Below are 21603 nucleotides of genomic sequence, written 5' to 3' on the forward strand. Positions count from 1 at the left end.
CCTTATAGAATTATTAGGGAAATTATATTAAATTTATGTCAAGTATCTAGCTAGTGCTTGGCATCTAGTAGGTGCTCAGTAAAATGGTGGTTATTATTCTGAGAGCTGATAATATACTATAGTATTTTTCCTGATTTCCATGATTTATAAGCATTAGTTATTATCCCTAATGTTGTCTCTAACATTGTTACCAAAAGTTGAATTTATTTCGGTGGTACTTTAACTTTTCCGTTTTACATCCTGAGAAAAATCCTGAATCATCTATAAATGTATTATTTACACGGAAGCTCCCTTTTAGTCAGTTTTCTTTACAGTGCTACACTTGGTGGCAACTGGTTTTCAAACACCTGAATTTATATTCTAAACACATTTTTTTCCCTGTGTGATATTAGCATTGTCCACCTCAGGAGCTCTTTGGAGAACTGGAATTCAGAAAGAATCTCTCAGACACTAGACGTCCATCCCCTCCCCGCTTCAACTAGGCAGCCTCTTCAGACTATCTCTGCCCAGAATGGCAGGAAAGTCGGCAGCCTTGGTCTACCATGCTCCAAAAGAGCAGGAAGGACTCATAATTGTGAAGGTCGAAGAAGAAAATTATGTTTGGGGGCAGGACTTTGGCCTTCAGGGCAATGCCTATAGTCAGGAGGCCTTCCGCCAGCGGTTCAGGCAGTTCGGTTACTCTGACTCCGCGGGGCCCCGGGAGGCTCTGAACCGGCTCCGTGAGCTGTGCTGTCAGTGGCTGAGGCCAGAGGTGCATAGCAAGGAGCAGATCCTGGAGCTGCTGGTGCTGGAGCAGTTCCTGAGCATCCTGCCAGAGGAGCTGCAGACCTGGCTTCGAGAGAACCAACCAGGGAGTGGAGAGGAAGCCGTGGTGATGCTGGAGGAGCTGGAGAAAGAGCTTGACGAACCAAGGCAACAGGTAAGTAGGTGTTTTATTTGCTTGTTTTACCGACTGTAAGTTAATGAGGAAGCCATTCTAAGCGGCCTTGACTGGGCTTCCCGAGAATTATAAAATTTTTGTCCTTTGGGTTATTATTTGTGCACTGGGATCAAGTCACTAGAGCTTTTCGTCTTGTTGTTTTCTATCTAATCATCTGAATGAGTTTCTGATTCTGGCTGCCCTGCCCTGTTAATCTAGGGGTTTTCCTCTTGTATGTCCTCAGGATCATAGTGTTGGTACTTGATTACTCCTAGGACACAGCTCATGGCCAAGGAATGATCTGGAAGGAAATGACATCTGTGGAAGCACTGAAGTCGCTGAGTATCCAGCTCGAGCCCTTGGAGAACCAGGGCAAGAATGAGATTCAGGAGCCCCAGGGTTACTGTGAGAGAGGTGAGGCGCCACAGTCCATTGGGGGTTGAGGGCGGAGGTGAGGGCTTAAATCCGTGGCATGGGTCATTTTCTTAATAACTGCCTCTTATGACTGTCATTAAGTGCTGCGAAAAAGCCCCCTTGCCTAGAAATATTCTTCCATTGGCTCTGCCTAGAACCTGAAATTCCAATATAATTTCTAATTTGGGGTTAAGAATTAAGGTCTCTAATAAAATTCTCTAATAACCTCCATAATATTCAAAGAGCAGTATTCTGGTTTTTTAATATTATGGTCCTACTGACAAGGCAGTCCCTAAGATGGAGATGCATAATGTATCAATAAGAGAAACCACATAGTAACTTGAAAAGGGAAAATTTAATGTTAAGAATTATTAATTATGACAGAGGATTACTTACTAATTAGTTTTTAAAACCCCCATAAAGTATGCAGAAATAACACATACAGGGAGTCTCTAGGGTTGAGGCAGAGCGCCCAAGAAAGGAACAAATCTGCAAGAGGGTGCTGCATCTTCCCCCTCCCTTGGCAGAACTGAGATCCAGATCTTGTTGGAGAGGACACAGCTATGGCCCACTGGATGGAGATGTTCCCTGAGTGCTTGCTGGCAGATTTGCTGGGAAACTGCTCTTTGGGGTATGAAGGAAAGCCATTCATGGGTGGGGGGAAAGTGTGTGTTCTAGGGGGCAGAACTCACTGAGAAGCTACCCTCTGGGGTGCCAGGAGCACCCCCCCCCACCATGGGGAGGTGCCATGACACAGAACTTGCTGCAAAGCCACCCTCAGGGATGGTGCCCCTGAAACTGATTGGCACTTCTGGGTCCCCCACACATTGCAGGGAAAAAGAGAGCACACCAGCACCAGGAAGAAAAGCCCCTTCCTCCTCCAGGGTCTGTTCAGCCCCTACTGTTAAAGTTCACATCGTTGTCAGCTGGCCAGGGAGAAGTGTAGCACAGGCAGGGCACTGAAGGGTGGATTTGAAGCTGACCAAAAGGGCTTTGATTATGTTATTGGCAAAATCATCCCTATGGGCAGCATGTACATCAGGCCTATTAACTTGTTCTCATTAACAAGTTTGTTACAGCCAACTACCCTTCTGATTTCATCTTTACCAAGCAATCTTATTAAATTCCTATGAAGCTTATCTATAATAAAAACGTACATTAGTCTAATCTGGTCTGTGTGACAGTTAAATTACTCATTAATTTTTGTTATGGTTTTATTGCTCAGTTTCATGAGCTTGGCTAATGAGAGTTAACCCCAAGAGGTAAATCTATGCATTGTATGATGATAAAGTTAGGTTTATGAGGCCACAAGGTCAAGGGCTAGATCTTGGACCTTGGCATTCACCAAAGGTATCCATGCATCTGTACACTGAGACCTCCTAGGAAACTCCCTCCCAGCCCCGCCCCCCCCACATCATTAGCCAAGTAAGCCCACTTAAATATTTTCCGCGTCAAGCAAAAACTACATTCAAGTGGATTTAAAAAAATCATCTCCTCAAGTCCCCTGCCTTAAAGTAGGTAAACATCTAAATCAGTTAGGGTCGATTACTTCTATTTCCTTCTTTTAAGGTCTTGAGGAACAGAGACTGTGCTGTAATTTTTTAAGTCGTTCTTGAGCTTTTCATACTGATATTTGTTGTGGCCTGAATTATGTCCCCCCAATTTCTATGTTGAAGCCCAGCCCCACCCAGTACCCCAAAATGTGACTGTATTTGAGATAGGGCTTTTAAAGAAGTAAATAAGTTAACGTGCGATTGTTAGGTTGAGCCCTAATCCAATATGACGGTGTCCTTGTGAGAAGCGGAGATTGGACCATAACACAAATCGAGGGACAACCGTATAAGGACACAGTGGGAAGGAGCCACTGCAAGCCAAGGAGAGATAGACCTCAAATGACACCAAACCTGCCAACACCTTGATCTTGGACTTCCAGCCTCCAGAATTGTGAGAAAATAAATTTCTGTTGTTTAAGCCATCCAGTGTATGGTATTTTGTTACAGCAGGCAGACTGGCAAACTAAAACGGTATTAAACTTCTTCTCTGTGTCCATATGAACTACTTCCAGTTTTAATTTAATTCCATTTTATTTTATTTGTTTAGCAGAATCCTCATAAAACACACCTGTTCTTGAAGGTAATGAGTACACTGCCCTTTGACTTTCTTTTAACTAAGCATCTCACTGCCTCTGATTCCATCTGTGGTCCATCTCTCCGGTCATCACAGCTCATTCCTCTGGATGTGCTTCAGTTTCTCCACATTCATTTGAAGTACAGGGATAAAAAAATAAAGTACTCTAATGAAGATGTGGTCAATTTACAAGGTAGATTCACACACAGCCCCAACTCTTATTTGTTGCACTCTATATATTTTTATTTGTTTGCCCCTTCACAGTGGTATTATGTTGTTGACTCAATCAACTTATGGCCACAGTGATTCCATCTTCCAGCCTTCCTTGGCCTTAGCAAAATGTCCTCATCCTCCGTTTATGCCTGATTCCTAAGTATATGGTCTTGAATGGCCTTGACTGGGTTTCTGATAAATCTCATTATGCTGATCTTTTTTTAGTCTTGAGGGTCTTAGCTCCACCTCTGAAGAATTAATGTGGATCATTTCACATCTTTTACCTAGGTCAATAAGGATTAAATCATTGGAGGAATCCACCTTGATAGGATTGTAAGAGTTGCCATGTCATTTTTATAACCTTACACTCTTGGTTATATAATATAATATATAATTTTCCTTAGCTTCTTCACTAGCCTAGCAGTATGTTTTGCTAGAAGAAGAGCCTGAGATGGAGATTTAAGTGCAGGTGGTTTACTGAGGGCATGCTCCTCAGGAGAACTCTGTGATGGAGTGAGAGAGGTAGGGTTAGGAAGGGAAAAGATCAAGCAATGATATGGTCTCGGGTAAAACCTAGCCTTGGCTTAATCCATGAGGTGGGGCTTTGGGAGGACCCCCTGGAGCATAATTGTACTGCTGAGTTGTTCCTTCTTGAGGCGGGGTTGGGGGGCAGTGAGGGTGGAAGTAATTTCCTAGGCCAGGTGGCTTTCATCAGCCAGGGCAACCTCCAGAGAACAGGGAAGCTGTGGGTCGTTAGGAGCCAACAGTCACAGCAGCTGGGGGAAGGAGGCACTGTGTTGGTGAAGGGGATCTGAGTGGGTAGTGGAGCATCATCTATATAGTATTAAGGCTGAATCATATTTGTCCATGTGCAATTAAAGGCCAAGTCCGAGTTAAGATGATTTTAGACCATACAGGTCACTGAAAAGGTAGGGAAGTAGTGGGATGGGGTGAGGGGATGTTATATAGAAGAGCTCTTCTACAGAGGAACCTGTGGCTTATTTCTCTTCCAAAGAGCTTCCTATAATCTGTACTCTGCCCTCCAGCATCTGGACTTTGGGCTTGATTGTAAATTATCATTCATTCTTGGAAGATATCAATTAGATTATTTGGATTATTTTTGTACCAATATTTCTAAATATTCAAGTAATCATCTCATATTCTACTTTTAATCTCTGTCATTTCCAGGAATTACTCTAGTTAACTGTTTATCCTAATTTTTAAAAATGTAATATACATATATAGTTGAAAGAATAAGAGTCTTGGTATTTTCCTGATCGATACATCTAAGGTCAAGATTTTTCCCTGGTCTCATAATTTGTCCTCATGTGATTATAGAATTTGAAGAAGTATTTTAAATCCTATAAATTACATTGCTTTTCTAATTTTCACAGCCCTAAATTTGTCCCTACACAATTTTATTGCCACTTTATACCCTTTATAATGTATACTCTTTATAATTTGACCTATTTACTACTTTCACAAGATTTCTCATTAGGTTGTCAGGTCTCTGACTTTAACCAAGTTGGTGCTTATTATTCTTCTGCCTTTTTTATATATTATGATTTTATTCATAAATTTTCCCTTTTTGAACGAGCATAGCCTTGAGTAATTTAAATTTCTATTTAAGATCCAAGAACAGTGTGAATTTTAGTGTTCTGTCCTGATCTAAGAGGCAGTGTTGTCCATCTGTGATTTCTGGTAAGGAGTGAGGAAAAGGGAAGCTGGATAGCCCCGTGCTTTGGTCAGGTAATCATTGTGAGCCTTTATTGTTGTGTTTGAAGTGTGATGAACTCCAAGAATATCAAAAAGAAGTAATTGTTTTTATAGAAAAACATGACTTTTCTGAAGCTAAATAAAAATGGTTTTTAAATTAATTTTTTTTTCTTAGTGCAACTACAGCCCTGCTTCCTTCCAGTAGGGAAAGCAGATGACATGGGGGAAAGTGCAAGCCTTGATGTTAAGCATCTTTGTTAGAATCCTGACTCTACCAGTTATTAATTCTGTTCCCTTACCTCAGTGATATAGCCTCTCTGAGCCTTCGTTTCCTGATCTGTAAAATGCATATAAGTTTAGAGGGCTTTGGGGGGGACGAAAGTAACTTAACAGTTCTTCAGATTTTCTCCACTCAAAATAATTGAAGTTACCTCAGCCATCATCCAGTAGTCTCCTATTCTGAGTTACTAGAAATCTAGAAATGAGAGGGGCGTGTCATGTGAGAGCGGAAGGTTTGGCACCAGGCAGTCACATCTGCCTCTTGTTTCCATCCACCATCTTTGACCATTTATACATAAAAAAGTGAACATAGAAGACTCCCACCTGACCCCAGAATGAGTCAGGAACTCACAATATTACTTTTCTTATGCTCTGCATGTCTTATTCTATTTGCTTATAATCATTTGATCAACTTAGAACCTGCCAGAATCTGCAATTTACCTTTGTACCACCTACCTCTGTCCAATTCTAACCTCTAAAGCATTTCCTAATTGTATCTCCTGCTCTCCTATTTTTGTAGAAGCACTGCTGATTCAAGACTCTTAGACATCTGTCTTTATTCTAATTACTCTTTATCTCCTCTTTTGCTTTCCTTCACTACCTAAAAGCACATCTTCTCCTCTAACCCAAGATTGTCTCCCAGCTTCCTGGTCTCTCACTGCCACTCCTGTTTATCACTATCTCCTTTAACTAATTTCTTGCCCTGTTCACCATCCCTCCTTTCCAATGCTGACTCTCATTCTAGTCTATATTACTCTCTGAGGGTGCCAACTCTCCCTACCACAGGCCACTTTTCTAAATTCTAGGTTGGGAAGCTAGTTTTTAAGAGTTTTCCTTCTAATAGGTAAATACCTATTTCATTTGGTTTATTTTCTGTTTCTGCTACAGTAAGTTCTTTTCTTCCAACATGGGGAGCAAATGACACTTGCATTTTCTGTTCACATTTTTAGATGGCAAGCTGGTGGCTGACAAATTGTTGACAGCAAAGCAAGAAATGATTGAATGTGTGGCATCAGCAGCCATGATATCCTCAAGACGACTCCCTGGGGAAACTCCTTCAGGACAGGTAGTTGAAGAAGCTTTGGGAGGTCTGGACAATTTTGAGAAGCCAAAAGGAAGTGCTTCAGGGGACAAAATGAGTCAGCTCCCTTCGCAGGAAAGACATTTTAGCCTGACAAGCTTCAACAAGGAAATCTCCACAGAAGAGAGTGTCCTGGAATGTAATGAAGGTGAAGGAAGTCTCAGTCTGAACTCAAATGTTATAACACAACCGAGAATTCACGCTGGGGGAAAGCTCTATGAGTGCTTCGACTGTGGGAAAGCCTTTTGCCAGAGCTCAAAGCTGATTAGACATCAGAGAACTCATACTGGAGAGAGACCTTATGCATGTAAAGAATGTGGCAAAGCCTTTAGTCTGAGCTCAGACCTTGTTAGACATCAGAGAATTCATAGTGGTGAAAAACCCTACGAATGTTGTGAGTGTAGAAAAGCTTTCAGGGGCAGCTCAGAGCTCATCCGGCATCGGAGAATTCACACGGGAGAGAAACCTTATGAATGTGGTGAATGTGGGAGAGCTTTCAGCCGGAGCTCAGCCCTTATTCAGCATAAGAAAATTCACACTGGAGACAAAGGCTATGAATGTATTGAATGTGGTAAGGCTTTTGGTAGAAGCTCTATCCTTACTGAACATCAAAGAATTCACACTGGAGAGAAACCTTATGAATGTAATGAATGTGGAAAATCCTTCAATCAGAGCTCAGCCCTCACCCAGCACCAGAGAATCCACACTGGAGAAAAGCCTTATGAATGTAGTGAATGTAAGAAAACATTTAGGCATAGATCAGGCCTTATGCAGCATCAGAGAACTCACACCAGAGTTTAACTCTTTGGGTAAGAGTTGTACAACTATGAAATACTAGGAATTCACTTTGGGGGTGAATAATGGGATATGTATATATGATATATATGTGATATAATGGGATATATGATATATATATATGCATGTGTGGCAGGGGAGTACCTAGCCTGGTCCATGAGTCACTAGAGGCTTCCTGGATATGATGAAATCTCAGTTGAGGCATAAAAGATGGGTAGAAGTTAGCCAGACCGAGGCAAGAAGGAAGAGAAGAATGTTACTGGCAGAGGTTATAGCACATGCAATGGCATGAACAGAGGATCTGGAGACATCCCTTCCTCTGAACTCTTCTCTCTGGCAGGAATTTTTTCTTGGGGGCCCCTGGTTCAGAAGCCAGGACAGGTGTTTGTTCCTCTCTTCCTATTTAGTCACTGAGTTGGGTGGCCTATCCCAGTTCTCTTGGAGTACTTAGGAGAATTAGAGTGATGGAAGACTTTGCTGCGTTGTATGGAAAAAGGCATGTTTGTACACCAAGGAAAGAATACATGTTGGAGGCTAGAGGGACAGTGGGGACTGAAGTGCTTGTGTCCCATGACCCTGGGGCCCAGGAAATGGCAAGCTGACAGGAACACGGGAATGGGAGGTCTGCCTTCCTCATTCCCTGTTCCCTCCTCTCATCACCAGACTCACAGATGCTAAGCTACGTGAGGGCAATGAATATTTATTGAATATTCCTCAAAACTCTACTTCTCCAATTTTTATTTTGGCAGTTTTAATTAACTCACAATTGCTGAGGGCAGTTAATACCTAAGAGGAAGTTTGAGTCCTCTTCTAAGATGTCCTGATTTCCCTTCCTGATACTGTCACTTCTGAAGAAGATGTGATAATCAAAGCTGTTGTGGGTAATAGGAGAGGTGAAATTAGGGAGACAGCTTTTGTGTCCAGAGGTTGTAGGATTATTAGTGAGGCCAGTCAGAAGTCTTAAAAGATCCTTCAAATGGATAGAGAGTTGCCTTTTCCTATGGGTGACAATCAAATGATTTCATGTTTTTAATACCACTTAATGTTTTTTTTTACTGATTGTGAATTAATTGTAAATGTTGATAGTACAGAAAATGAGAAAGTATAAATCACCCACGATCCCACCATCCATAGAAACTTTGTTAACATTTTGGAGTACTTCTAGTAGATTTTTTTTTACCCCCCAACCCTAATATATGTGTACTTTTTTTGGTGAAAATCTTGTTTGGTAAATCATTTTTAGTAACTGATTTTAACACTTATACTTTTGATTATATACTTCAACTGTTTATTAAAAAATTTTTTTTGAAGTATAGTTGACCTACAATGTGGTGTTAATTTCTTCTGTACAGCAAAGTGATTCAGTTATACATATATATATATATATACATTCTTTTTTAATATTCTTTTCCATTATGATTTATCTCAGGATATTGAATATAGTTCCCTGTGCTATACAGTAGGACCTCATTGTTTATACTTTAACTATTTAGTATTAGAATGTAATACAAGACGTCTTCTAATAAATTTGAGTTTTAAGTTTTGCTTTGAAACTAATCATTCAGTAATAGGGAGCACCGTAACACGAATGGAGATGTGCTGGGAGAATGGGGGAAGGAGTTGTGGGAAGAAGGCAGGGAATTGGTGGTCTTAGCTTTGATTCCTGGGCCAAAACATGTCTGGAAACGATACCTAGTCCCTGGGGCTGCAGTTCACCAGGTGAAGTCACAAAATTGAGGGGACATCTGGAGCTGCACTGTGGTTGAAAGAACATGGGCATGAGAGCAAGTAGCCTCTACAAACAGAAGCATCGTCCACAAGAATCAGGACGCTTCCCCACCTTGGGAGCAAGAGCCTGGGAGAATGCCACAGCTTTCCCCTCCCCTCTCAGCAGGTCCTTAATAGACACACATGTGCAGGAACACCCCATGACCCTTTAGATCTATCATCATTTGTGCCTGCCAACAAGAGAGCTGTGAACGATAAAGTTACTGAGCAGCAACATCTGGTTTTGGGCCATCAGAGAGCAGGGGGTAGGTCTGCCTACCCCGCTCACCCTTCCTCTTGACTTTGCAGAAATGCTCTTCAGGTCAGTTCCTTCTGCATGGAAATGATTGGCAATCCTCCTTGCTCTGAGGATTCACTTTACGGGGCAAAAGAAGCAAAGTTGTTCACAGGGGGGCTTGGAGAGACCAAGGTCAGACTTGCTTAAATTTCGAATCCTCTCATCTGGACAGTGTTAACTGCAGCCTGTGGAAGTGAGGAGGGAGGAGTGGAGAGGTAGGAAACTGATATTAAGCACTTTGCCTAAATTCCACATCTTCTTAAATCCATGAATCTGCACAGGACCCATTTAAGGTAAACAGTGGACTGCCTCTATGCCAAGAGAAATGAGGGCTCTGAGCAGAAAGGAAAGGGATGGATTACTTTTCCTCAGGCAACTCTGGTGAAGGAAACAATTACCTTTGACATCCACCTACTTGGTGCCCCCCCTGTTTCATATAGACTGTTGAAGCTTTAACTGTAAGAGATCACCTACTTCAGCTTTCTTAAACTGAGGGTCCAGAGTTGTCAGGTGACTTGCTTATGGCTGCAGAATTCACGGAGAAGCACTAATGAGAACAGAAGTCTTCACTTCAAGGCTATTGCTTTTCTCAACTATAATCACTTTCATGCAAATAACTTACATTTGCACAGAGATTTATAATTTGCACTTTTTTTTGTTGTTGTTGTTGTACACTAGTCAGATGAGTATATCTGCCATTGTCACTTACCAGTTAGGAAGTCACAGATCAGTTAACGAGTTAGCTAACTGCCTAGGACTTGGAAGGCACAAAGATGCCATAGAAAGCACATGCTTTTCTTGATAATTTCTCAGCTATCCTGGGCTTCCAGTCCCTTTTAAACCTTTTTTTCTCTAACTTTAGAAATTTTAGGTATTTATTGTAGAAAAAATTGGAAGACACAAACACAAGAAAAAATTAAATCTCCTATAATCTTATTACTCAGATATAACCAGTATAGCATTAAGATTATATATATTTCCAATATTTTTAATGCATAAATATATTTTTACACAAATCGTATTGTACATATCGTCTTATATTTTTACTTAAGATATGAACACTTTCTTATTTAATATTAATCAACATCACTTTTAACAGCTTTTAAGACTTTGTATACATTCATGATGGTTTCTGAAGCATACATTTCCAGGTAGAATTTTAAAGTCAAAAGGCAATGTTTAAGGCTTCTGGTATTGATTGCCACAGACAGCATCTGCTCACATCTCACCAGCAGCATTAGAGCCCCAATTTCCCTGAATCTTTGTTAGTTTTATGAGGGAAAAAAAGCGCCATCTCAACTCTTGCTTTAATATACATTTTTAATTCTAGCAAGGCTAATATTTACTGTCCATTGGCATTTATTCTTTTGTGATTTGCCTATCTAAGTACTACTTTTTTCTATTGGGACTTTTTCATGGGGAGATAGTACAGAGTAGTGGCTCCCCAGACACGTTCTGGATTCCTACTGCCTGGGTCTAAAGTCTGAGCTCACCACTTTGTAGCTACATAACCTTGAGTAAGCCATGACCTCAAGCCTTCATTTCTTCATCCGCAAACTATGGGCTGAGAAGTAATACATATACACAAAGCCCTTTGCAAGTACCTATTGTTTCTTACCGATATATGTAAGAACTTTCTATATAAAGAATATTTGCCTTTTGTAATATATGTTGTATCAATTCCTACTTAACATTTGTTTTGCCCTTTTCAGTTTGATTGGATCTTCCTCTGTGGAAGAGGAAAACGAGTTGAATAGCTTTACCACGCTATTTTGTTATTTAACCTAGCCCTTTCTTTTCTCACATTCTCTCCAAGCAGGGGCATCTAGTCCTCCTGCCATTCTTACTGGTTAGTACATGCTCATGCCCCAATAGAAGCATTACTTCTCTATTTATCCTCATGAAAACTCTTCCTATGTGCAGGACTCGAGATTCCCAAAGGCTTGAATTTTTGGTAAGGTGTGTTGTAACTCTGACCTATTAGGTATTTTAAATAACATGTCTTTCTGTTGCTGACTAACCTATACACCTTTCTGCATTGCACTGAGAAGCACCAGTCTAGGGATCCTTTTCCTGCTGGGTCCCTCAGAAGAGGGCAGTCTCTCTGGATGGACCGTGACTATTACTGTTATTTCCCTTTAGCATGGTCTTTAACAAAGTTCACAAGACTGAAATACTGCTGATATGACAAAACTGAACACATGTGAGGCGCCTGGAGAGTAACAGACCCAGCAGTGGAGGAAGTTTTTAGTGCCTGAGCCTAGGGGTGTGCACTAGGAACTGTGGGAGTACAGACCCAGAAACAAATGATACGGCAGCCGTAGCGGCTTCCGACCCAGAGCCTGGGGAGTTAGGAGGAAGTCGACAGAAGCGCTGGTCACATCTCAAGAACCAAAGGAGTCCTTATGTCTGCGAGGGTGAGATTTGGAACTCTTAAGACTCTTAACTTCTAGACTGGGCTCTGCCCTCACCCACATGGAAGGCCTAACCTCCAGGCTGGACAAGGAAGCTACGTTTTAACCCTTCCCTGGGGTCATACAAACCAAGACAAAGCTCCTCACCACGCCATGCTCCAAGGACTCCAGGTTTTGTCTATTAACAAATTTCTCCACTGGCTCACGTTTCACTATAGGCACTGTAGTAAACAGAGATTCTGGCCACATGCATGCTTTTCCTACAGACAGGAATCCACTTCAAAAGGAACTCATAAAGGAATACTCCAGGCAAAATGGCCTTTTCCTTTCCTCAGATGTGTCAGACTTTCTTCCTGGCCGGCCTACCTTCCTGGCCACTCATCCTTCAGATAATTTTTCTCAGAAGCCTCCCCTGATCCAAGGTTGGGCCAGGTACTCCTTAACATCACACAGCACTGATCGTACCATAGTGTCACTGCCTGTTTGTGTTGTCCGTGAAACTGAAGGTATGGTCTTATTTTCCACTGTATCCCTAGTGCCTGGCACAAAGCAGCCACTCAAAAAATAACTGTTGGATAACTTAATTTGTATTTCCTTTTCACTATCTCACTTCTGGTCTGCCATGGGCTCAATAAGTCATTGATGAAACTGTTTCCCCATATCTTGCTGCCCTGCCACTGTTCTTAACTGGTCAGTACAATTTTTGCATTCCTGAGACAAAACGTCCCTCATACTCTCCACACCACCCTCCAAATCTGGCCCACTGACAATTAGATGCAGTGACAGAGTTGCTGTGCCCTTTGTGACATTCTCATGGAAAAAGATGTTTCAATGCTATAGTCCCATCTTTCACAGTTCCTGAGTATTCTTACTGGTAAGAGAAAGGTGGAAGCAATGATTCTTCTGTCTGCTCTTCTAATTAGTCACAGGAAAAGCTTTCAGGGGACAATGTGCATGAGCACTGGCAAGTGCTGTATAAAGTCAGATTGATTCGAGACCTAGTACTGTACAACCACCTCCATGGAGTCTTACTCCAAATTAAATTAAACCCTTTTGACTAACAAAGATAGAAGCCTGACTGAAGTATGTACAGTATTGATTGTATTCATAAGTCACTTTACAGTGTGGACTCTCTGATGGCGCATGAGGACTGATCTGTGCCTGAAAGCCTTCCCACATTCACTACATATGTAAGCCTCATCCCCAGAGTGGATTCTCTGATGTTGAACAAGGGCTGAGCTCCTTTTGAAGGTTTTGCCGCATTCATTACACTGATAAGGTTCCTCTCCACTGTGAATTCTCTGGTGTCTGATGAGGTTTGAGCTCAGACTGAAGGCTTTTCCACACTCACTACATTCATAGGGTTTCTCCCCACTATGTATTCTCTGATGGGTTATCAGCTCTGAGCTCTGCCTGAAAGCTTTTCCACACTCATTACATTCATAAGGTCTTTCTCCTGTATGAATTCGCTGGTGTCTAATAAGCTTTGAGCTTTGGCTAAAGGTTTTCCCACACTCATTACACTCGTAGGGTTTCTCACCAGTGTGAATTCTTTGATGGATAATGAGATATGAACTTTGACTGAATGCTTTGCCACATTCATTACATTTACAAGCTTTCTCACCAGTATGGATTTTCCGATGTCTAATGAGGGCTGAGCTCTGGTTGAAGGCCTTCCCACATTCACTACATTCATATGCTTTCTCACCACTATGAATTCTCTGATGAATAATAAGATAGGACCTCAAACTAAAGGCCTTCCCACACTGGCTACATTTGTACGGCTTTTCTCCAGTATGGATTCTCTGATGTTGTGTTAGAGCAGAATGCTGTTTGAAGCTGTGCCCGCATACATCACACCTGTAAGGTCTCTCTTCTGCAGGAACTTTCTGATACGTTATAGAGTTTGTATTTAGAATCAAGCTTCTCTGGGGCTCAGGATGGTCTTTGTTTCCTAGAGATTTGTGTGTGAAGATTACTTGACTAAAACTGCCCCCTTGGGAAGGGGATCTTCTTAATTTCTCCCCTGTAGCACTTCCTTGCTGCCACTCTGAACTGCTTTCATGTTCACTAATTCCTCCAAATGAAGGCTCCCGGGGAAATCTTTGCGATTTCTCTCCTGAAATGTCCTTCTTTGTTGCTGATCCATTGTTCTCACAATCTGAAATGATAACAGCAAAAAACCAACTTTTTATTTCTCCACTTTCAATACTCCCTTTCTATGTGAGAGAAAATAGATGCTTCTACTTACAAACATAAAGCCATCTGCATGTATCTTTTCTTTAACTGGTCAAAATAGGGTCCTTCCTCCTTTCTAATACTAAGGTCTACATCTACAGTTTGAAATTTATCCTTTCCTGCTTCCTCTGAGACTTCAGTTGATCAGTTACCCACTATTCCTTTCCTATTGTTTTCAATCTCTTTCTCTGCTGACTCCTGTTCGTCAGCATTTAAATAAATTCAAGTCTCTCTCATCTTTTTAAATCAAGCTCCTTGCCTACACATCTCCCTCATGCAACATCAATCCCACTGAGAATAAAGCTTCTTCAAACGGTTGTCGGTACTCGTTCCCATTCTGTAATCTGGTTTCTGCCATACCTGTGCACCTCCCACCCCCCAAACTACTCTCATCAAAATCAACTTCATAGTTGCTAAATCCAATGGCTTCTTTCTGGATCTTACTTAGTTGGCCTCTCTGTAGCACTGACACTGGGGACCACATCTTCCTTCCAGAGCCATTCTCTTCCAAATACATTAGCCTGATTTCTGTGGTTGTTCCTTCTTAGATTCAAGGTCAATCACTCGAACACAAGTTCCTCAGGGTTCTGTTCTGAGCTCTCATATATCCTCACTCCACCAACTCTCTATGTCCTAAGCTTCAATCACTACTTATGTTATAAGCTAATATCTCCCCAGATCCCCAATTCTATCCCAGTTCTATGAAGCTCTAGACTCTCGTATCCAATGCTAATTGGCCATATTACTTGTAAATATTTGACAAGCACCAAAATGTCCCAAACTAAACGCATCATCATATGTATTTTTTTCCCTTATGTTTTCCCACTTATATGAATAGCACCGCCATTAACCAAGTTGTTCAAGACCGAAACCTGAGTATCACCCTCAACTCCTCTCCCACATGCTCCACGTTTAACAATGACCAGCTACTGCAATTCAAGTTAAATGCAGAAGAACAGGAGTCAGCTGTGATCTTTCCCACCTCTCACCACAATACATCTTGATTTATTCACTGTGGCCACTTGGATTACAACTGTCTCTAACCAGACTCTACTCTTGCCTTCCTCAAATCCATTCCTGCTCTGCAACTGAGTCCTAAAACACAAATCTGATCATGTCACTCACTCGTCTAAAACCCTTCAACTGTTCCCCACTATACTGTGCAAACGAATGAGGATGACAGACACGTTTTCACAACCTGTGTCCCAGTTTCGTCTCTAGTTTCCCTCTAACCAGCTCTCCCCTAGGAGTTCTCTCTTCAAGTTAAATTGAATTACCTGCAATTCCCGGAATGGATTGTAATCTCTCACCTTCAGGATTTTGTGGACTTTGCTCATGTGATACTGTAAGTGGGAAATATAGATTTGGCCTCATCCCCAGTTCCTGGCACAGAGCTTTTAAAACCCCTGAAAATTTCCTCTGTGGTAGAGATGAGAAGGTGCTGGAGGTTATGCTAATGAGTTGACTCTTGGAGGGCAGGGCGGCTGGTTGATTAGCGTGTTAGAACTTTTGGACCCATCCTCTGACCTCCAGGGAGAGGGGCTGGAGATTGAGTTAATCAATCACCAATGGCCAATGATTTAATTAACAAAACCTCCATAAAAACCTTAAACAAAGGGGTTCAGAGAGCTTCAGGGATGGTGAATGCACCCAGGAGAGTGGTGAACCCCAAACTCCAGAGAGACAGAAGCTCCTGTGCTCAGGACCCTTCTGGACCTTGTGCTATGGACCTCTTCATCTGGCTGTTCATTTCTGTCCTTTATGATGAACAGGTAATGGTAAGTAAGGTGTTTCCCTGAATCCTGTGAGCCATTATAGCAAATTATGAAACCTGAGGAGGGGGTTGTGGAAGCACCAATTTGCAGCCATATCGGACAGAAGTGTGGATAATCTGGGGACTCATTACATGCAACTGGCATCTGATGTGGGAGGCAATCTCTTGGGACTGAAATCTTAACCTGTGGGGTCTGCACTGGTTCTGGGTAGTTAGTGTCAGAATTGCTTGATGGGAGGGAAAACCCCACATATGCAGTGTCAGAAATGTTGTGAGCAGAGAAACAGTTTTTCCCTTTAGCTCAGGAATCTCCTCCTCCCACCTATTTACCTGGCTTTCTTCTACTCAGAGTTCAAGTCCTAGCTTAGATGTCTCTCCCTCCAGGAAGTACTCCTTGGACCTCTAAGGTGGAGTTAGGGTGGGTGCCTTTATATGTGCCCCCATAGTACATTAATTATTCTGTAATTTACTACCCTATACTGTATTGTAATTGCCTTTTTGCTTGTCCACCACCCCATTTAGGCTTGAAAGTTCTTTCAGGATAGAGACCCAGTGCCTACCACAATACAGACGTGTATTAGCACCTTATTAAGTCATGAAATGAAGGAATAAGTGGATAAATGATGGGGAAACTGAAAGAAGGAGGGCTGACTGCAATGCATCAGGATTGCTGAATACAAAGGTGCTCAAGAGTGAGCACCTCCACTCGAGAATAATAAACGCGAGGCTCACATGGGGCATGCTGTAAAATGTTGTTAATTCTCTACCCTCAAGACCAGAGGCCTGATAACAGTTCCCAGATGAGTTTCTATTTCTTACCGCTTCTGGGGGAAAGGCAAGGTTTCCAGGGTTTCAGCTGTGTCTTTAAAGGCTGGAGTTCGATGTTTGTTAACTCCTGGGATGCTCCAAGACATGTCAAATCTGTCCATGGCACTGCTGGTCCCTGTGGACTAGCTGGGACCTGAAATCAGTAAAATTTGTGAGAAAATTTCTTTGTGAGAAAATCCCTAGGGAAAATGCTTAGTAAAAATCTCCAAGAGGTCACCGAAGACATCTCCAGGGATGACGGATAGGAACAAAAGAACTGTTTAAGGACAGAGACAGGTATGGCCCTGGTAGTCACTTCAGGGTTATGGTTCAGTAGAGACAAATTCTCACCCCATTCTTATGATGCCGCCACATGCTCCAGGAAGTAGATTCCTTTTCCCAAAACATATCACATCTCCCTGTTCTCACCTGCTGCCCTGGATCATCAAATTCCCTCTCCAAATCCTCCAACAGAGTCACAGCTTCCTCGCCACTTTTTGGACTGTGTTGCTGAACCCAGATCTGCAGCTCCTCAGGCAGGATGCTCAGGAACTGCTCCAGCACCAGCAGCTCCAGGATCTGCTCCTTCGTATGCAACTCTGGCCTCAGCCACTGACAGCAAAGCTCCTGGAGTCGGCCCAGAGCCTCCCGGGGCCCAGGTGTCTCCTGGTAGCAAAACTTTCTGAACTGCTGGCGAAACAATTCCTGGCAGGATCGGGTACTCCCATTCTGCTTAAGTTTCTGACCCCAAGAAAGGCTTTCTTCTACTTTCACTAGTATTAGCTCTTGTTCCTGAGAATTCTGAGGTACTGGGGTTGAAACTGCTCTGGATTCCATAGCCGTTCTGGGCTGAAACAGCTTAGCAAAAAGCTCACTACAACTGGGTCCTCTACTTCAGTTGCTTTTGAGTAATCTCTTCTTTCCTGAAGGATATAAAAGCACTGTTAACTTACAGCAGTGAAAATAAACCTCTAAGAGCTTACAATAATAAAGATCAGTCATCGCTCTAAGAACTTACAATAATAAAGATCAGTCATCGGAGTAATATACGGAAAGGGATCAGGTTTGAGACTGTAACTAAGTAATAATCAAATGACAAAACTAAAAATCACCTCATTCAACGTCTCTCATTTTGTAGAATTCCTACCACATTTATGCTATGAGAAATTATTTTAGAGGCAAAAGAATGCAATATTAACATGAATCACATATTGAGGAATTTCCTTTTCAATTCTCTTTCAATCCTGTTTGTATCAAGCAGAATAGTCTGTCTTTAACACCTTCTGAAGATGTTACTTACAGAATTCCCTTTTAAATAAACTATAGGCCTCAGACTTCCATGGGTAACAGTATTTAGCTAGGATTTGATATGCGGATTTTTAAACGTTTATTTTTAGTTACCTTTAACCTATGGCACATAATGGTGCTTTTCATTTAGGTAGTAATAAAACATTTTAAAAAATCCATATTAAACATGAGTTGATTTAAATAAAAACATTGTTGGACGTTTGCCATTTGATTAAATTTAGTATTTAATGCGCTTCTTCAACATTGAGGCACTTATTATGGGCTCTGTCCCGAGCCAGGTATTAAGATACAAAGGTTTTTGCTCGTGAATAAATGAGTCTACCTAGAAATTAACCAAGAAGTATTTGTTAAATGCTTACCATGTGCGCAAATGTCAGATATTATAGAGACACAAAAGCAAAAACGTTAATCTCAACTCTCAAAAAGCTTAGAAGATAGGGGAGTAAACATTTTAAAAAGTGAAATATGGCAACAAATAATTGTTTTTAATTTTGTAATATATAGACCGATCATGATCTGATCTTTGGATGGGAGATTATTGATAGAAAGGTGTACCCCTGAATTAGCAAGACAGATCAGTACATCTGAACACTAACACTACAGTTAACTTTAGAAAACAGAATATTTAGCCTACAAATCCGTGGTTTATTAACCAGCCCTGCCGACTAGCCTTTCTATTTTTATATCCCGGTTAAATCGCAGCATCTGCGAAATCACGGCGGTAGGGGAATAACTGCCCTTTCCGCTGGAAAGCAGGGACAGTGCTGGTCTCCTCTGCGTCCCCAGGACACTCGGAGACGCCGCCCGGACAAGGTGCCGAGACCCGGAGATGGGCAGGCCGAGGAGCGGGGCTCCTCCACCCAGCACCCACTGCCCCGGCCGCGCGCCCTCCCCGCCCCCGCTCCGTCTCAGGCCCCGTGTCCCTCACCGCGAAGCTCAGGAGCCGCCAGGGTACGAGCCCCGGACCTGCAGCTGCGGGCCACAAAGACCGGAAATGCGCGCTCGCGGCCTTCCGCTCGCGCGCCCCCCCCACCCCCGAACCTTCATCCGTCCCGCCCCGTGCTCACAGTCAGCCAATCAGCGCGTGACTCCGGCCCTCCCACCGCTTTCCCGGGGTGGCTGCGGGCCCCGTGGAGTATCGACGCCAGGGCTCGGATGCTCTAGAGGCGGGGATCTTAGGGGGACGTCGCCATCCCCTAGGGCACTGTTGCACGCCTCGGCCACCTCCTACCCTGGCTTTCTTCCTCCTGATTTGTGTCGTGTCATTTTCCTGTAATTCCTGTGCATTTCCCGTACTGCCGACAGGAGTAAACCCGTGGATGAACGCGCTGAACAAAAAGTAACAACCATTTATATTCCTTTTCCCTCTGCGTATCGTTTGAGCCTTCCAACTGCTCTGTGCGATAGCTATTTATGCTCATTTTACAGCCATAGACTCTGCCCAATGTCAGGCAACGTGTGACAAGAGACGCCGAAATCGCCGTAGTTCAAGGACACTCTGGGGCCCCAGACATTGCACCTCTAATGCAGGACTTTTCCATTTTTCACTGGAACTTAGCTGGCTTAAGTTTTATGGTTTATATTTTTCTTTGGCTGTTCAGTAGATTAAAAAATGGTGCCTCATTTTGTTTTTTTTGTGGTATGTGGGCCTCTCACTGTTGTGGCCTCTCCCGTTGCAGAGCACAGGCTCCGGACGCGCAGGCTCAGTGGCCATGGCTCACGGGCCCAGCCGCTCCGCGGCATGTGGGATCTTCCCGGACCGGGGCATGAACCCATGTCCCCTGCATCAGCAGGCGGACTCTCAACCACTGTGCCACCAGGGAAGCCCACCTCATATTTTCCTCACATGTTTACTGACCATTTATGGTTCTAAATGGAAATGGCTTTTCCCTTTTTTTTTTTTTACATCTTTATTGGAGTATAATTGCTTTACAATGGTGTGTTAGTTTCTGCTTTATAACAAAGTGAATCAGTTATACATATACATATGTTCCCATATCCCTTCCCTCTTGCGTCTCCCTCCCTCCCACCCTCCCTATCCCACCCCTCTAGGTGGTCACAAAGCACTGAGCTGATCTCCCTGTGCTATGCGCTGCTTCCCACTAGCTATTTTACGTTTGGTAGTGTATATATGTCCATGCCACTCTCTCACTTTGTCACAGCTTACCCTTCCCCCTCCCCATATCATCAAGTCCATTCTCTAGTAGGTCTGTGTCTTTATTCCTGTCTTACCCCTAGGTTCTTCATGACTCTTTTTTTTCTTAGATTCCATATATATGTGTTAGAATATGGTATTTGTCTTTCACTTTCTCACTTACTTCACTCTGTATGACAGACTCTAGGTCCATCCACCTCATTACAAATAGCTCAATTTCGTTCCTTTTTATGGCTGAGTAATAGTCCATTGTATATATGTGCCACATCTTCTTTATCCATTCATCCGATGATGGACACTTAGGTTGTTTCCATCTCCGGGCTATTGTAAATAGAGCTGCAGTGAACATTTTGGTACATGACTCTTTTTGAATTATGGTTTGCTTAGGGTATATGCCCAGTAATGGGATTGCTGGGTCATGTGGTAGTTCTATTTGTAGTTTTTTAAGGAACCTCCATACTGTTCTCCATAATGGCTGTACAAATTCACATTCCCACCAGCAGTGCAAGAGTGTTCCCTTTTCTCCACACCCTCTCCAGTATTTATTATTTCTAGATTTTTTGATGGTGGCCATTCTGACTGGTGTGAGATGATATCTTGTTGTAGTTTTGATTTTCATTTCTCTAATGATTAATGATGTTGAGCATTCTTTCATGTGTTTGTTGGCAGTTGGTATATCTTCTTTGGAGGAATGTCTATTTAGGTCTTCTGCCCATTTTTGGATTGGGTTGTTTGTTTTTTTGTTATTGAGCTGCATGAGCTGCTTGTAAATTTTGGAGATTAATCCTTTGTCAGTTACTTCATTTGCAAATATTTTCTCCCATTCTGAGGGTTGTCTTTTGGTCTTGTTTATGGTTTCCTTTGCTGTGCAAGAGCTTTGAAGTTTCATTAGGTCCCATTTGTTTATTTTTGCTTTCACTTCCATTTCTCTAGGAGGTGGGTCAAAAAGGATCTTGCTGTGATTTATGTCATAGAGTGTTCTGCCTATGTTTTCCTCTAAGAGTTTGATAGTTTCTAGCCATACATTTAGGTCTTTAATCCATTTTGAGCTTATTTTTGTGTATGGTGTTAGGGAGTGATCTAATCTCATACTTTTACATGTACCTGTCCAGTTTTCCCAGCACCACTTATTGAAGAGGCTGTCCTTTACTCCACTGTACACTCCTGCCTCCTTTATCAAAGATAGGGTGACCATATGTGCGTGGGTTTATCTCTGGGCTTTCTATCCTGTTCCATTGATGTATCTTTCTGTTTTTGTGCCAGTACCATACTGTCTTGATTATTGTAGCTTTGTAGTA

General features: G+C 42.4%; 2 protein-coding genes and 1 long non-coding RNA gene across 3 annotated transcripts in view; 2 read left to right on the top strand and 1 right to left on the bottom strand.

Annotated features, from left to right (window-relative positions):
* Nucleotides 1-441: 441 nt before the first annotated feature.
* On the top strand, nucleotides 442-7661 carry ZSCAN30 (zinc finger and SCAN domain containing 30). The gene is made up of 3 exons (XM_079943031.1): nucleotides 442-919; nucleotides 1195-1333; nucleotides 6619-7661. The coding sequence occupies exons 1-3, from the start codon at nucleotides 512-514 to the stop codon at nucleotides 7548-7550; spliced, it is 1479 nt and encodes a 492-aa protein (XP_079799157.1). The 5' UTR covers nucleotides 442-511; the 3' UTR covers nucleotides 7551-7661.
* A 2904-nt stretch (nucleotides 7662-10565) lies between these two features.
* On the bottom strand, nucleotides 10566-19131 carry ZNF397 (zinc finger protein 397). The gene is made up of 4 exons (XM_079941787.1): nucleotides 19079-19131; nucleotides 17272-17765; nucleotides 16855-16996; nucleotides 10566-14184 (listed from the first exon to the last, which is right to left on the bottom strand). The coding sequence occupies exons 2-4, from the start codon at nucleotides 17677-17679 to the stop codon at nucleotides 13136-13138; spliced, it is 1599 nt and encodes a 532-aa protein (XP_079797913.1). The 5' UTR covers nucleotides 17680-17765; nucleotides 19079-19131; the 3' UTR covers nucleotides 10566-13135.
* Nucleotides 19132-19288: 157 nt separating this feature from the next.
* The window catches only part of LOC307197420, a 67747-nt gene continuing 65432 nt past the window's right edge, over nucleotides 19289-21603 (top strand). The window contains exon 1 of the long non-coding RNA XR_013831403.1: nucleotides 19289-19489. This is a non-coding gene — a long non-coding RNA (uncharacterized lncRNA). The remainder of the gene's footprint in view (nucleotides 19490-21603) is intronic.

This window comes from Stenella coeruleoalba, assembly GCF_951394435.1.
Source record: "Stenella coeruleoalba genome assembly, chromosome: 14".
NCBI classification, from domain to species: Eukaryota; Metazoa; Chordata; class Mammalia; order Artiodactyla; family Delphinidae; genus Stenella; species Stenella coeruleoalba.

Excerpts from the sequence above, each read along its gene's own strand:
- ZSCAN30 (XM_079943031.1), top strand. The coding sequence starts at position 512 with ATGGCAGGAAAGTCGGCAGCCTTGGTCTACCATGCTCCAAAAGAGCAG. Across the intron at positions 920-1,194 it reads TTGACGAACCAAGGCAACAG|GACACAGCTCATGGCCAAGG; the intron begins GTAAGTAGGTGT and ends GATTACTCCTAG. Across the intron at positions 1,334-6,618 it reads CCAGGGTTACTGTGAGAGAG|ATGGCAAGCTGGTGGCTGAC; the intron begins GTGAGGCGCCAC and ends TCACATTTTTAG.
- ZNF397 (XM_079941787.1), bottom strand. The coding sequence starts at position 17,679 with ATGGAATCCAGAGCAGTTTCAACCCCAGTACCTCAGAATTCTCAGGAA. Across the intron at positions 16,997-17,271 it reads TTGATGATCCAGGGCAGCAG|GTCCCAGCTAGTCCACAGGG; the intron begins GTGAGAACAGGG and ends TACTGATTTCAG. Across the intron at positions 14,185-16,854 it reads TTGCCTTTCCCCCAGAAGCG|ATTGTGAGAACAATGGATCA; the intron begins GTAAGAAATAGA and ends TTATCATTTCAG.